Raw genomic sequence first — 16,638 nt, forward strand, 5'->3', positions numbered from 1 at the left:
GGGGCAAGCGTGATATGGCCAAAAATATAGGCCTAAATGACATTTTACCCACACATATTCATGACATTCGATAAAGTCAGTAACTAAAAAAAAAAAAAAAAAAGTTCCTTAAATTCTTAAAATGTAAGATTCCTGCGCCACTAGAGGCATCAAACAGGATAATGAGTTCACTTAGGCCGTGTCCGAATCCACTTTTGCTAGTTTAACAACGGGAAAAATGGTCGGCGTGCCAGGCGCATGGTATAAAAGGGTTGTCCCTATTCTCGTAATAAATAATGGGTGTGTTTTGGGATTTACGTGTGTTAAACCAATCAGTCTCTCATCTCCCATTCCCTTTAAATGCCAGTTGCACTCACGATATGGCAGATTCGCTATTTATATGACAGAATTTGATAGTGGAAAGACCGAACGTGTCTCCAGAGCGCAAACGGAACTGCTCGTGCGCGAGGTAAAAGTGCCATCTACGGGACAAGCCGGATTCCACCATATCTTTATGTAAACAATAATAATCTTTTATATTGTAATCCTTTCATTTTAAATATTTGGCATGTTTGTGTGCTGCTGTGCGTCCCTGTGTGTTTAATAAGCAGAGTGTAGGCTACGCGCGTTGTGGACCCGCCGCCATTGACTTTAGACCAGGTTTCAGTTGGCCAATGGTGCAGTCTATTTCTGTTGCCTCAAAATTAGCAACGTGCCAACAATGCGCCAGAACACACCTCGTTTTCAGACCAGCACGCCCATGGGCTCAAATGCATTTGCTATTTAAACAACGTGGGGCAGGACGTGAAAATGATAATTGCGTCGGACTGAAACTAGCAAAAAACACTTCGCGCTTTGCGCTGCATTGCGCCGGGTGTAAGATAGGGCCCTCAGAGAGTATTTGACTGACAAAAAATAAATATACTAATTTACTGATTTCGACAGCTTTTAGGAAAATATGAATAGTGCTTAGGCCTACCTGTGCAAAAGATGCATCAAAGATGGCATGGGTGGTTGTCAGGGCATTTCTATACGAGTAATTCAAACAGTCCTCTGAGTGACATTTCAGGTGTTGTTATGCAGGTTTTGGGTAGTTGCTTACTGGCCAGAGTCAAAAGTCTCTAAGTCTCCATTCTGATCTACAAATGCCTCGAGTTCCTCCTTCAATCATGAAAAATCTTAGCTAAAGGGGCAACTTTTAAGCAAAAAGAAATTTCCTGATAGGCCTATGATTAACAACCAATAGCCGCTTGGTTTTTTTTTATAGGCTATATTGAATATTCATAATATATTTTATTAATATATTACAATATGTGTAATAATATATAAGGAATTACCACTTTTGATATATTAAAAAAATTGACATTATGAAATGTGTAACTATATGCAAACAATAAAGTGAGATAAAAGTGTGAATAGGCTGTGTTTAGCTTTATGCGTAAAGTCATGAAAGATAAATTAATTTAAAATCCTAGTACAGTTTTTAATATACAGCCTTTAATATACATATATATATATAGTATAGCCATATATGTTTCATGCATATATTGCAGTATATTGAAAAGTATAAGCACTAGTTTCCATATGGAAATGTTTGTAGGCCTAATGTATAGCATTTTATTTTCCAGTATATTCCCATAATTTTATGTTTTGTAAGGGAAGCCATCTTTTAAAAAGTTCATAAACAAACATCTCCTTAGAATGACATCAGAAACCAAAAATCAAGAAAGACACATGAGTTACTTTAATATAATATAAATAAGGTCCGATCCAGTCCAATTCCTGAACGAACCGATATTGTGAATCGGTTCAACTGAATCATTGAAAAGATCCACTTCAAAATTAACGGTTTGTTTAAATATGTAATTCATGTCACTAGCAAGAACGAGTTTAATAGTTATGGTTAGATAAATACTTATATTTTTTCACTGGCTCATCTCACCTGTAAAACCACATGTCGTACACTCAGGTGAGATCCTGCCTGACTCACATTCCTGCTGTCACAATACATCAAGATCTGTTCCTCTGAACTTGTGGGAGGAGCATCTGGATCACTGCCACACTTCAGCAACCTAGTGTTGTTCACTTCCATGGAGAATCGGTCCATCTGGGCCTGCAAAACACAGCGGAAAACCGGCCCCTGCGGCTTAGCTTAGCGCTTGTGCTGTTCGACCGTTGATTGTCAGTTAGAGGAACCGGAGCAGGAACAGAGGGAGGCGGATCCGAGAGGAAAACAGACCGCTGCTGCTGCGTTACAGGGGAGTGACCCACAGTGATGATGGCGTCTCTCGGTAACACCGGCAGCGCCTCCAGCCCGATGGTCATGCTCGCCCCCAAAACCAAGACCAAAAAGAAACATTTCGTGCAGCAGAAGGTGAAAGTGTTCCGGGCGAGCGACCCGATGCTCAGCGTGTTCATGTGGGGCGTTAATCATTCGGTAAGGTGGTTTTTGATTAACTTTACATCCTACATCACACAACTGCCATTTTATGAGCTAACAGTTAGCTGCAAGCACGTATATTTGGGGATATGAGATATTTAAAGCATTGTCTATAGTAATAATAATAAAATACATGATTAGTGTGTACTGTTATTGATATGATATTGACATATGAGGTCACGCGCAAACCGGATATACATTGTTTCAATGCACGCGGCGGATTTGCAACTGTTGCTAGCGAGCGATGTCCGATCTGTGAAGGAATCGTTCTTTTGAGTCGAATCTTTGAAAGGATCAGAGCTAACAGTCTCGCCGTTTCTTGAACGAATCACAGACTGAATCGGAGTTCGACAAGTTCATCCGATTCTAGTCGGCTGTTTAGGACATGTCTGACTCGTATTGTCAATTTTAGTATAGTTTAATATAAATACAAATTACAATTAGATTCTAAACGTTTTTTTTGTGTGATCTGAATCACGGCTTCATTGAAATGGCACACATGTAGCCTAATTCCAAAAATCACCTGTATTACTAAACGTATTAAACATATGTGCCTATATATGACTTTATTGTAACGTTTTAGAGTGTGTAATATGCCACTCTGGAATGACAGGGACCACGTAATGTAATAATATCGTCATGAGGTAAACGAATCACTGAATCGTTGCTTTGAACGGTTCATTGTCACTGTTCGAAAGAACCGTTTGACAAGACTCCGATTTCTCATCACTAACTGTTTCAGAGAAAGCCAATATTGTAAATATATACATTTATATAAAATTTGTTAAATTTGTCTTTTCCATATAATATTTCTCCATATGAAACAGATTAGTCAAAATACAATAATCATGTGGTCGATCCAAATTATTTAAATGCAGTAATGATTGAAATTCCAACTGGAATCCTGTACACATTCCTTTAAGACTTTCGAGGGATTGGGAAGTAATTGCCTATGGGTGCAAGTTTGTGTTATATGAAGCATTTGGTTGTTGCATAATTAGAAGACTGGGAAATCTTCATGCAGTGACTTGTCAGAAGAGAGCATATACATGCATTGAGTCATTCAGTGTTGGGATATGGATCTCAAATCTGCCAGTGCAAAATTCATATCAGATGCAACATTTAAAATTTTATTTTTATTTTTATTTTTACCCACTCTGTTGTCCAGATAAATGATTTAAATCAAGTTCCAGTGCCCGTCATGCTGCTCCCTGACGACTTCAAAGCCAACACCAAAATTAAAGTGAACAACCATCTCTTCAACAAGTATTTATCAAAAGCACATCATTATTTTACACACATTTTCATTGCACAGCTGTGCCTACAGCTGCAGTAGGAACATGTTTACCTTCATTTCAATGTAATGACAGTGTAAGGTTGTAATTGGCAGCTTTTCTGCAAAACAGTAACATCAATGCAGCATTTTGCCTTCAGATGACTGGAAATGCTGCGTGTGAAATGCAGTATACTGAAAAAGCTTTCAATGCAAATGTAAAATGACCATTCTGTGCCTTACAGGGAGAATCTTCCAGGCCATTTTAAATTTAAGGAGTACTGTCCACAAGTTTTCAGGAACCTCAGGGAGCGATTTGGAATTGAAGATCTTGACTACCAGGTGACCTTTTTTCCTTTATTTAATGTATGCTGTTTTAAAGGTTCCTATTTTTATTTTGGAGGTCTCCTACTATGCGTTTACATAACATGCATCCAAAAAACACTTTAATTTTCTCATAACACATTGCAGCATCACCTATTTTCTCACTGGGTTTGATAAAGGATCGGTCTCTCTAAGCACCTCCTTTCCGAGAGTCTATTCTGCTCTGATTGGTCAGGTGACCCAGTCTGTTGTGATTGGTCCACCGCTTACAGCGCGTGTCGGAAAACAAATTTCCCATTACCATATTGAAACTTTGCAGACTTTTAACATTCACAAACAGCTAGATTACACATTATATGAAAGGTATCCGGAAATATCCGAAAAAGCATAATGGGTGAAACTTTTTAAAAACTATCATGCAATGGAGCCCTTAGGGGCTTTTGCACCAGAGGAACCTTTTCATAGTTCCTATTGGCAGAAGTACCTGTTTTTTGGCATGTTGAACAATTTTAGTTCTAGGAACTCCTTTTGGAGGAACTAATTTAGTTCCTACTTCAGAGTCGGTCTAAACCAGCACTATAGGAACTACCAGTGATGTTAGTGTACGCTGATTGGCCAAACGCACTCGAAACACCAGCAGTGTAAACACACAGATTATAGCCTATATTTTTACTCCAGAAACTATCTCTACGAACATGGAAAACAGTGATGGATCGGCCTCTTAACCTTTACGCTGAGGAGAAAATCCAACGCAACTTTGAGGAGACCAAGCGAAACATGATTATGTATTTCTGTTCAGCTAGCAACACTGGACCTCAACCACATGGCATACACTAATACCTTTTTTCATTTACTGTCTGCTTCCTATGTATAACAGATCTATCTAATAACGTATTAGACAGGCCTGTTAGACAGATCGTAAACTAAAGAACACGGAGAATGTGAGCGCTGTGTTCTCAGGCTCTGGCATTCTCATCGCTGTCAAAATAAAAGTCAAAACAACAGGCACTACGTCATTTCAGAGTTACTACTGGCGGTGCGAGTTCAACCAGGAAAATGTTCCTAGGGGAACCATTAGTTCTTGGAGAACCACCCTGGTGGCTAGTTCCTAGAACTACCCTGTGCGAAAGCCCCTATTGATAAATCAGCTTGTATTTGGACATTTTCAACTTCTCAAATATACACAAGCTGTTGTTGTCACTTGTCAAAAGTATTTTATTATTTATTTTCTTGCATATAATATAATATTACTACTAAATTTGGTCTGAAGTTTTCATGTGTGCATGGATGTTTTCCATCAGGTGTCCCTGGCCCGCAGTGCGCCCATGAAAGGCGATGGACAGGGAGAAGGTCTTCTCTTCACGTCCTATGACCGTACGCTGATAGTGAAGCACATCTCCAGTGAAGAAGTAGCTGACATGCACAACATTCTGTCCGAGTATCACCAGGTATCTCACAATGTTCTGGTCAGGACATTCATGTCAAACCATGAATCATTATTCCAACATGTGCAGATAATTAATATCTGCTCAACTGCTGTATCTTTCATGAAAATGTGGTAGCTGAGTGTCTTAAACATGTTGGTATTTATGTAGAAAGTGGTGTCAGATCAGGTCAGGTAAGACTGCTACAGTCCAATCATCTGTTCAAATGAAATTTATAACTTGTCCACCAAAAACTAGTATGCCAACAAAACTGTCAGGAGGCTTTGTCTTATTTATTAAGCTTTAGCTTCAAAAATTTAAATCTGGTTGTAAAAAAAGACACATTGTATTGCATTTGTGTTATACTTTGAGCTTGTTTTGCTGTCCTCTTTCTTATACTTATTTGTATGTCATTATACACTGCCCGGCCAAAAAAAAAGGATTTAAATAGGCAAATGCTTAAAGGGTTAGTTCACCCAAAAATTAAAATTCTGTCAGTAATTACTCACCCTCATGTTGTTCCAACCGCGTAAGACCTTCGTTCATCTTCGTAACACAAATTAAGATATTTTTGATGAAATCTGAGCCATGTTTCACTCCTCCATAGGCTTCTATGTGACCGAAACTTGCTGGCCCAGAAAAGTTATTAAAGAGATTGTTAATATAGTCCAAGTGACTCCAGTGGCTCAATCTTAAGTATATCAAGCGACGAGAATACTTTCTGTGCGCAAAAACAAATAAAAATAACGACTTTATTCCACTTTTCATTTCCTTCTCTCTGGGCCTCTAGTTGGTTCGCGTAGTCTTTTTGCACACAATGCGTAGCGCGTCTGTGTTACACGTCACCACGTAGGCTCACTATTGGCCGACGCCGGTCATGTGTGTGTTGCGTGATGACGTGCAACACAGACGCGCAGCGCAAAAACACTACGAGGCCCAGAGAGAAGGAAATGAAAAGTGGAATAAAGTCGTTATTTTTGTTTGTTTTTGCGCACAAAAAGTATTCTCGTCGCATGATAAACTTAATGTAGTGCCACTGTAGTTACTTGGACTATTTTAACGATGTTTTAATAACTATTCTGGGCCGGTGAGTTTCGGTCACACTGGAAGCCTATGGAGGAGTCAAAATTCTGTCAGATTTCATCAAAAATATCTTAATTTGTGTTCCGAAGATGAACGAAAGACTTACATGGTTGGAACAACATGAGGGTGAGTAATTACTGACAGAATTTTCATTTTTGGGTGAACTAACCCTTTAAGAGTCTTTGATTGGATCATTATTGCAGTGATAATTATGTTTCTGGCATGTTATATGTTTGGCAGCAGTTATTTTAACCCTATTTGATGGAGTGTGTAGCTTTTCATTTCTTAAACAACCATGTAGGAAGACACATCATGGCCATATTCCAGGATGACAATGTCAAGATTCATCAGGCTCAAACTGTGAGAGAATGGTTTGGAGGGAGCATGAAGAATCATTTTCACACATGAATTATCACCTTTGAGTCCAGATCTTAAATTCATTGAAAGTCTTTGGGATGTGCTGGAGAAGACTTTACAGAGTGCTGGACTCTTGCATTGGCAATACAAGATCTTGACCAAAAACGGATGCATCTTTTGATGGAAATAAATGTTGTGATGTTATTTCCATCAAGAGATGCATGATTTTTTTTTGGTAAAGATCAACATCTCAAAGACTTTCAATGAATTTAAGGTCTGGACTCAAAGGTGATAATTCATGTGTGAAAATGATTCTTCATGCTCCCTCCAAACCATTCTTTCACAGTTTGAGCCTGATGAATCTTGACATTGTCATCCTGGAATATGGCCATGATGTGTCTTCCTACATGGTTGTTTAAGAAATGAAAAGCTACACACTCCATCAAATAGGGTTAAAAGAACTGCTGCCAAACATATAACATGCCAGAAACATAATTATCACTGCAATAATGATCCAATCAAAGACTCTTAAGCATTTCCCTATTAAAATCCAAACAGCGACTTTTTTGTTTTTGGCCGGGCAGTGTGGTTTACGTATTACATAATTTTGCTTGTGTTGGAGAAATAATCTGTCAAAGAATTCAGACTCCAGCTATTTTTATGTTTTGTTTTTCCCAGTTGGGATCCACACGCCCTGTCGTTCATTTCCTCTTTACATTGTCATCCAAACTTGTTCAGTCACTGAAATCATTTTCATGTTCCATCGCACTTCCTTGATATAGGTAAATTTCTCTTTTTATGATTGACAATGAGCTTTATTGTTCTGGGTGCTTATTTAAAGGTGTAGTATGTTATGTTTATGTTTATAGTGGATACAGCGGTGTGTATAATGACACATATTGGCACGCATATGGCATCATGATAAAGTTCTGGGTTACCATTGTATAATAAAATTTTTAGGTGTTTTTGCCATGAATTGTCTTAAAAAGACAGTGACTTTTTTTTTTTATAGATATAAAACATTTTAAGAGCTCTTTAAGACGTCAATCAGCCTCGGTGTGGCCGCGTTCATGTGAATCATAGGTTAGTTTAGCGTTTGTGTGCTTCTGGCTTGTTTACAGTGCCGTGACAGCCATGAGAAAAGTATGTGTGAACTTGTTTAACAGTTTCCATTGTAGCTGAATGAGTAGATTTTAATCTAGACTGTGCTTCTGCATTTGCGCTGCCTTTATATTCACGACATGTCCTGAGGGTGCACACTTAGCCAGGAATCAGTCTCAACAAAATTTCTATTAAATTATGAGCTGATACTTGCTTTTAAGTGCTATTGGCATGCCTTTCCCTTAATATTTCATGCAGCTTTAGTGCAGCACATCGCTGAAATCAAGTTAGTTGGTCAATGATGCAGACAGAGAAAAACATTAATGTATTTTGCCTGTGGGCTTGTTTTAGTACTGGATACCATATGCTACCCAAAGTTCATTGTTTATGAACTATGTGCCATTGCATGAACATTTTAACCATAAACTTTATGGGTAAAGCTCACGAAATGTAACTCTTTGTGTTGTGTCTCACAGCATATAGTGAAGTGTCATGGCAGTACACTTCTCCCTCAGTTTCTGGGCATGTACCGTGTTACGGTGGAGAGTGAGGACACGTACCTGATCGTCATGAGGAACATGTTCAGCCACAGACTCGTTGTCCACAGGAAGTACGATCTGAAGGTAGGGGCAGTTCCTCGCAGCTGAGATGTTGCTGATTCATCTGGATGGTTTTGACTGATGTTGTGGGACTTAACTTTTCATAGCATGACTGATATTTGTCGTTGCACATCATTAACTTCTCGAGCAGTAAGCAAACAGCACTTAAATCATGCGTCACATCCCCTTAGACCTGGTTTAAGAGATTTAGGTGGACATGATTGATGAGTAGTTCATGAATAGTATCTCTGTTATGTACCTGTTATTGAGGAACTGAGTGCTGGGTTTCACTGTCAAAGCTGTATATTGAAACAGTGCATTCCTGTGGAGGAAATTCAACAAAAAACGGACAAAAAACTTTTGCATATATGTATATTAAACCTATAACATTTTACATTGATAATATCTAAACCTATATATATATACACACACACACACACATATATATATATATATATATATATATAGTAAAAAACATTTTTTTCTCATTTGATCAGTTCAAATACTTTCAATGAATATTTTTGAACATGTTTTATGTTCTGCATTTAACATTTTTAATCAACATGGAAATAGTGGCTGTTTTGTCAAAATTATAGAGCATGTGATCACCAATATTTCTGTATTTGCTTTGTGATATATTTACACTAAAGTTCAAAAGTTTAGGGTTGGTAAGATTTTTTTAAATATTTTTTAAAGAAGTCTCTTATTCTCACCAAGGCTGGATGTATTTGATAAGAAAAACAGTAATATTGTGAATTATTATTACCATTTAAAATAACTTTTCTATTTGAATATATTTTAAAATATAATTTAGGCTATTCCTGTGATCAAAGCTGAATTTTCAGCATCATTTCTCCAGTCTTCACTGTCACATGGTCCTTCAGAAATTATTCTAATATAATGATTTGCTGCTCAAGAAACATTTTTTATTATTATTTGTGCTGATTCATATAAGTTTTTTTTGGTGGAAACCGTGATTTCAGGATTCTTTGAATATAAAAAAAGAACAGCATTTATTTTAAATAGAAATCCTTAGTAAACTTTTAAATATTACTGTCACTTTTTTTATCAATATTACTGAATAAAAGTATTAATTTCATGAGTAAAAGCTTACTGACCCCAAATAATAATAATAATATTATGTCTATTATCAAGTATGTGAATGGCAGGAGTATCTTTGTTTTTGCTCCTGGTGTGAACAGGCCTTAAAGGTAGGGTAGGCAATTCCGGAGAGGCTAACAAATATCAAGCTAGCTTTGAATATCAACACAACTTTCATGAATTTTGAAGCCTAAATGCAGTCGCCAGAAGTAAAAAGCTAAATGTTGTCTATAAACAAACTACACCATGGTCGCACAACTTCTACGTCACCATCACTAAGCATCCGACAACTCTTTCAGTTTTTATCAAAAAACATTTTACCTGAAAGTTTGAGTTGGAATAGTTTATAAGAGCACAATTATAAGCATAAAAAGGCTGTAAAAGCAGACTGAGTGATGTTTACTCTCCTCGACTGCCTCTGTAGTCCCATTTAGCCACATGTTAGCAACCACCTTTTTCATTACAATCATGTAACAGCTTAAAAAGATCACGAGTGGGGTAATACTGATGTGTTTTATGACGTAGAATAAAACATGAAAGTGTCTTGAGCTTGAGTTCACCACAGACCTTTTTTTGCCATTTACAAAAATCCCATTCAAAAAACCCATTGACTTCGGGACGATGGAACCGGAAGTGCTAAAATGCTAACTCGTTTCCATGTTTTGGCCTACAAAGTGATGTCATACCTGCACCACTCTATTGAATCAGCTACTTTAATCTCCTGAATGAACAAAACATTTCAGGATTCACACTTGTAAGCAGTTGCTGCTGTAAATCCCAAAAAGTGACGGTGAACCAGCCATAGTAAACACCTTTCCTAATTAGGCCTACACTGCATAAACCTTATCTCTTCTGATAAATAATATCATTAGAAAAGTTCATACATAGATTAGTTACAGTTATTTTTTTAGTAAATTATTGGCTATAAAAAATAATCGTTAGATTGAATCCATTGAAAAAATAATCGTCAGTTTTGGCCTTGCATAAATCCGAGTCCGAGAACGTGAACAGATCCGGGTAGAATTTCAGGAGTTGCCATCTCGTATAATTACGGTTACGACATGGCGTGAATGCAACGTAAGCTTGTTGTTTTGGTTGAGGAGGAACTGTAAAAATGTTTGATTCTGAGATTTCCACAGAAGATATATGTACATGTTTTAATATTTACCACTTCTATTATTTATGCTATCATGTGAAGAGAGTTTCAACCAGTATAACAAAAAGTGTATTAAAACAAATTGCCTACCCTACCTTTAACACCCACTACCTTGTTTATTGCTATTTTGATTCTGATTGCACTTATGATGTACAACAGACTAAAACTCATCAACAACTCTCTGTTAGTCAGAGCATTTGATGCTGATACATTTAATGAAAGACACACTCAAGACTGTCTTTGTGTGTTCTTCAGGGATCCCTGGTAGATCGTGAGGCCAGTGACAAAGAGAAGGTAGGACATCAGTCCAGTTAAAGTTACCTGATACAACATCAGACACAAACTCTTCGGTCTTGACATTCTTGCTTCGTCTAATGCAGGTAAAAGAGCTGCCCACTTTTAAAGATGTGGATTTCAGAAATAACATGCAGAAGGTGTACGTGACAGAGGAGCAGAAAGAGAAGATTATGGAGAAGCTAAACCGAGATGTAGAGGTAAAGATATACACAATGAAAATTTGGACTTTTTAAAAATGTATATTTCACTCTAGCCACGTTTACATGCACTCGAATAATCTGTTAGTCATTGGGTTGATGGGACTGAACAGACTTCGATCGATCCGATCAGATTGTAAGGGGTGGTGTACACCTGAAATAATCCGTTCAACAGGAAAAAATGAAGCACGTAAAAGCTTGAATCTGACTCTTGTCTCAATCGGACATGTGCAGTGCCATGATGCATTTGTTTACGTCATACAAACAGGCGTGTGATTATTTACATCTCATGTCTTATGAACTGGTCACTGGATGAGACTGAATATTTTATAAAAAAAAAAAAAAAAAATTATACTCAGTATGAATTGGATTGCAACATTTAACCCTGGTTTTACAGACGAGGCTTAAGACCAAGACTAAAATGCATGTTTGAGCTGTTTTAACTGAAAGAAACTTGCACTGACATTAAAATATGTCAGAGCCATTGTTTTGTCTCAAGATGCACACCAGTAATGTTTTTTTTCTAAGGCACATTTATTAAAACTACTTGAATGTCCTAATTGAACTCAGGCCTAATCCTGGCTGAATCTAAGGCCTGTCTGTGAGACAAGGCTTTGGGATTCATAACAAAGTCGCTTTAAGGCAAGTCATTTCACTCGGTGGCCATCTTTGAAGCGTCTCTTGGGCAGCTATTTCAGTCATGCAAGTGCAGCTTTCTCTCTTTGAATTGGGAATCATTAAATTCTCCAAAGCTGTTCACAAAGCTTACAATTAAATATTTTACATTTTGTTTCTAAATGCTCTCTCATCATGACAAAAATCTGCATTTTCAAGGCTGGTCCAGCCAATGAATGTCACTGCAGTTAGCGATTGACGATTGGTTCTCTTAATTAGAAGGCGGGGTTTATTTCGCCATATTGCCCGTTGCGCTTTCTCCCTTTCATAGTAATATGAGTGCACCGTCTTTGCATATCTAAAGTATTTGGTTTATAAAAACAGAACATCCAGAATCTGAAATTGGATTGGATTCAGTCAAATTGATGAAAATTAGTGCATAAAAACACACTTTAGATTAGGGTCCAATTCTCACTATTAAATAACTATTAACTATGACTTTTGCCTTAATAAACTTCTAATTACTGCTTATTAATAGTTAGTAAGTTAGTTGTTATATTTAGATATTGGTAGGATTAAGGGATGTAGAATATGGTAATGCAGAATAAGGCATTAAAGGGATAGTTCACTTTGAAAATACATTTTGGTATGTTTTAGCTTACCTCAAGGGCATCCAAGATGTAGGTGTCTTTTTTTCCGCAGTAGTTTCAATTTGGATATTTTTAGGTCAAACCGTTCTTGTCTGTCAGTCATATAATGCAGGTCGATGGACACTGTCTCAAAACTCAAGCACAGAGTCCAAATTAAAACAATTCCCCATCGTCCAAATTAAACAATTCCCCATCGTAAGTACACATTGATGGCCTAAGACACGAAACGAGCGGTTTGTGTGAGAAAACGAACAGTATTTGTATCGTTGTTATCTCTTGAAAACAGCACACGTCCAAATGATCTGACGGCGCGGGCGGGTATAGATGTATACATAGATGTCGCCTTGGCTACGGTTTCATTCCAATGAACTGCGTAGCCAAGGCGACATTTATGTATACACATCTATACCCGCCCGCGCCGTCAGATCATTTGGACGTGTGCTGTTTTCAAGAGATAACAACGATATAAATACTGTTCGTTTTCTCACACAAACCGCTCGTTTCGTGTCTTAGGCCATCAATGTGTACTTACGATGGGGAATTGTTTAATTTGGACGATGGGGAATTGTTTTAATTTGGACTCTGTGCTTGAGTTTTGAGACAGTGTCCATCGACCTGCATTATATGACTGACAGACAAGAACGGTTTGACCTAAAAATATCAAAATTGAAACTACTGCGGAAACAAAGACACCTACATCTTGGATGCCCTTGAGGTAAGCTAAAACATATCAAAAATTAATTTCAAAGTGAACTATCCCTTTAATATGTGCTTTTTAAGTACTTATAAACAGCCAATATCCTAGTAATATGCATGCTAATACGCAACTAGTTAATAGTGAGAATTGGACCCTAAACTACAGTAAAGTGTTATCAAACTAAATACTGGAGGATGAACCACAAGAGGTTATAAAATGGTGATGTTAATATTTCAATTATCTTTCTATGATGATAGTTCCTGGTGAAGCTGAAGATAATGGACTACAGCCTGTTGCTGGGCATCCATGACGTGGCCCGTGGCGAGCGGGACGATGAGGATGCCGAGGAGCCCTGCTGTGAAGATGACGCTGATCCCGAGAACGGCCTTGCTCCGGCTGCACAGGTCGGCTCTTACGGCACGTCGCCGGAGGGCATCGCCGGTTACATGAACTCCTTCAAACCTCTGGGCCCTGGAGAATTTGACCCTTACGTTGATGTATACGCTGTCAAAAGCGCAACAGGTAAGTTCTGGCCTATAAAACGGGAGGTGGGGGGTGGGACCCACTGAAACCGCATGTATGGAGGAGGGAAATGGGAGAGGATGTTACATGTGTGCTTGTGTTGGATTCCAGGAGCGCCACACAGGGAGGTGTATTTCATGGGCCTCATTGATGTGTTGACACAGTACGACACTAAGAAGAAAGCTGCCCACGCGGCAAAGACCGTAAAACATGGCGTAAGTGGAAAAACACTTTTAATGCGCACTTGTCCAATATAATTCTGAGATATGGGAGGTTATAATAACATGACTCATTCTTTTCCTTCCTTTCAGGCTGGTGCTGAAATATCTACGGTTCATCCAGAGCAGTATGCCAAACGATTCCGGGAATTCATCTCCAACATTTTTGCGTAACCACCTCTGGGTGTCCTTATCCACACTTATCACAAGGTCACATTTTACCCCAAAATCAAAAGAAAAAATTAAATTATATTAGGCCTATTTTTTTTGTTTGTTATATTTCATTGGGACATTATTTTTATGACAATAAATCACATTTGCCCCCCTCCCTAAAATTGTCATTACTGTAATATTCCCAGATGTCTTTTTTTTTTTGAGAATCTCATTGCATGCATTTGTACACACAAACACACACACACAGACACACAAGTACACATACTTTTATAAAAAAATTACTGTTATTGCCATGAAAATACACACACACACACACACATATATATATATATAAGCCACATAAGTAAACATACTCTTTACAATAATACAGTGCATATACTATTTTTGTTTTTTTTTGTATTATAATGAGAATTTGGAGGGGAAATGTGCTTAATTGTAATGAAAATAATTTGTGAATACAAAAAAACAAATTTAATGGACTTAATAGGCTTAATTTTTAAGCAAATTATAATATCTTATTTCTTTCTTTTGATTTTTAGGATGAAATATGCACCGGACATGTTCTTCACACGCTTCACTCAACATGTTACTGCAGTTTCTATCTACTGTCGTCATATTGATTAGTTGATATCTTTTAGCGCCTGTTGGCTGTGCTTCATATTTTCACATAGTTTCATAACACGATATTTAAGCATGACATGTTGACGGGAACTTCACATTCTCATCCACACTACATCTACATTCATTAAGTGCATCTTCACAAATTAATAGAACTAGATTCACACGAATCACAACCCATGTGACACAACCCACAAACATGGGAACATTGCCTAATCTTTTAAGGAGATATGACTCCAAACCTGTAGCAGTGACATAACTTGTTCTTGGTGTGCTCTCTCCCCCTCCCTCTCTCTGGACTTTGGATTGGCAGAGAGAGAATCCACCGCCTTAACCATTTGCTGAACCGATTCTGGAGGAATAGCAGAAACTCATGTTGTCTGATGCTTTAAGTGCATGCTAGCTTCACTTGATATGCAGCACTAGAATGTTGTGAGGAGGGAAACAAGATACTTTGTAAAAAAAATAAAAATAAAGAAATAAATAGAAAAGACCAGCTGGGGACCCTAAGTGTACAGTAAGGGTCTAGATTAAAGTAATATTATGAATTGAATGCTGACTGTTTGTATGAACGGATGGAGCACACACTATTATTTTCTCTTATTTGAGCTATTTTATGCAGTTAGCCTTAATGCCGAAAAGAGGAATTTTGTAGTTTGTAGTAGAAATACTTTAGCAACACTGAGCTGATTTAGTATAAAATAAATGCCTTATTGTTGCATTTTATTTATTTTGCAAATCAGTGTTTGGACCAAATATATTTTTCAGAGGTTTCCAAAAACATGGTTTCTGTTATTTATTCATTTTAGGTTTGTATGGCACAATTATATCCATAACAGTTGTAATTTAAACTGTATTTTTAGAGCTGTTTTAACACCTTAAGATGATGTTACATTGTGCTCACATAATGCACGTAACGACTGTACTTACAATGATGTGCATTCTTAAGTACAATAAAAAAAATTTTTTTTTGCTATATATTGGGTGAAACAGAAATTGAGTCCACATTTACATAGAGAAGATTTGTATTCAGTTTTAGTCAACCGTTTATATTGCCTATTCATTAATTAATTACTATTTTCTACATTTTAAAATAATAGTATATATTTATAAAATAACAAATGGATGTATTTGCTCTTTTAATTTATATATATATATATATATATATATATATATATATATATATATATATATATATATATATATATATATATATATATATATATGAAGAGTTCAGATGCAAAAGCCTCTAAGTGCCATCTGAAATTTTCTTCTAGAATGTAGAATTTTTATCAAGCTTGTATATTTAAGTTCAGTAATTTCACTTAAATGGCAATGCAAATTACCTATTAATTGTCATTTAAGTGAAATTACTTAACTTAGATGTGCTTGATAAAAATTATTCATTCATTCATTCATTCTAGAAGAAAATTTCAGATGGCACTTAGAGGCTTTTGCATCTGAACTCTTCATATATATATATATATGAATATGAATGTTAAAATAATACATAATTTTAGAACTAAAATCAGGTCGTAGTTTAACCGGGGCCTCCGTGACATCTGGACATGAACGGGGTCAAGGACAGGATCCACCTAGGCCTTTCCAGGAGCTGTGATTTTGCTGACAAACTCTTTCCTGTCTCACTGACAAAAAGATGTACTCTAAACAATGGGGAGCATGCAGCGGGGGAAAGCCAATCGTCTAACAAACTGCTGACAGTTTCTTGTGGTCGTAGGAGTAGCTGGAACACAGAGTTCAGAGCGTCACATTACTCTCCTAAAGGCTTTTCATACTGTGCTGGGTCAAGGCC

The 16,638-nt window shown here is 37.2% G+C and overlaps 1 protein-coding gene across 2 annotated transcripts; it reads left to right on the plus strand.

Annotated features, from left to right (window-relative positions):
• Positions 1-1,761: 1,761 nt before the first annotated feature.
• On the plus strand, positions 1,762-15,803 carry pip4k2ca (phosphatidylinositol-5-phosphate 4-kinase, type II, gamma a). 2 transcript variants are annotated; one of them, XM_081387184.1, is made up of 11 exons: positions 2,016-2,416; positions 3,588-3,685; positions 3,938-4,034; positions 5,318-5,464; positions 8,458-8,604; positions 11,093-11,131; positions 11,218-11,331; positions 13,551-13,815; positions 13,927-14,030; positions 14,127-14,243; positions 14,747-15,803. In XM_081387184.1, the coding sequence occupies exons 1-10, from the start codon at positions 2,255-2,257 to the stop codon at positions 14,205-14,207; spliced, it is 1,254 nt and encodes a 417-aa protein (XP_081243310.1). In that variant the 5' UTR covers positions 2,016-2,254; the 3' UTR covers positions 14,208-14,243; positions 14,747-15,803. The 2 variants fall into 2 exon arrangements, with proteins under 2 accessions (XP_081243311.1, XP_081243310.1); XM_081387185.1 differs by having other exon boundaries at positions 1,762-2,416; positions 14,127-15,803.
• Positions 15,804-16,638: the final 835 nt, after the last annotated feature.

The sequence above is a fragment of the Scardinius erythrophthalmus genome (assembly GCF_964197995.2).
Source record: "Scardinius erythrophthalmus genome assembly, chromosome: 15".
Classification (NCBI taxonomy): domain Eukaryota; kingdom Metazoa; phylum Chordata; class Actinopteri; order Cypriniformes; family Leuciscidae; genus Scardinius; species Scardinius erythrophthalmus.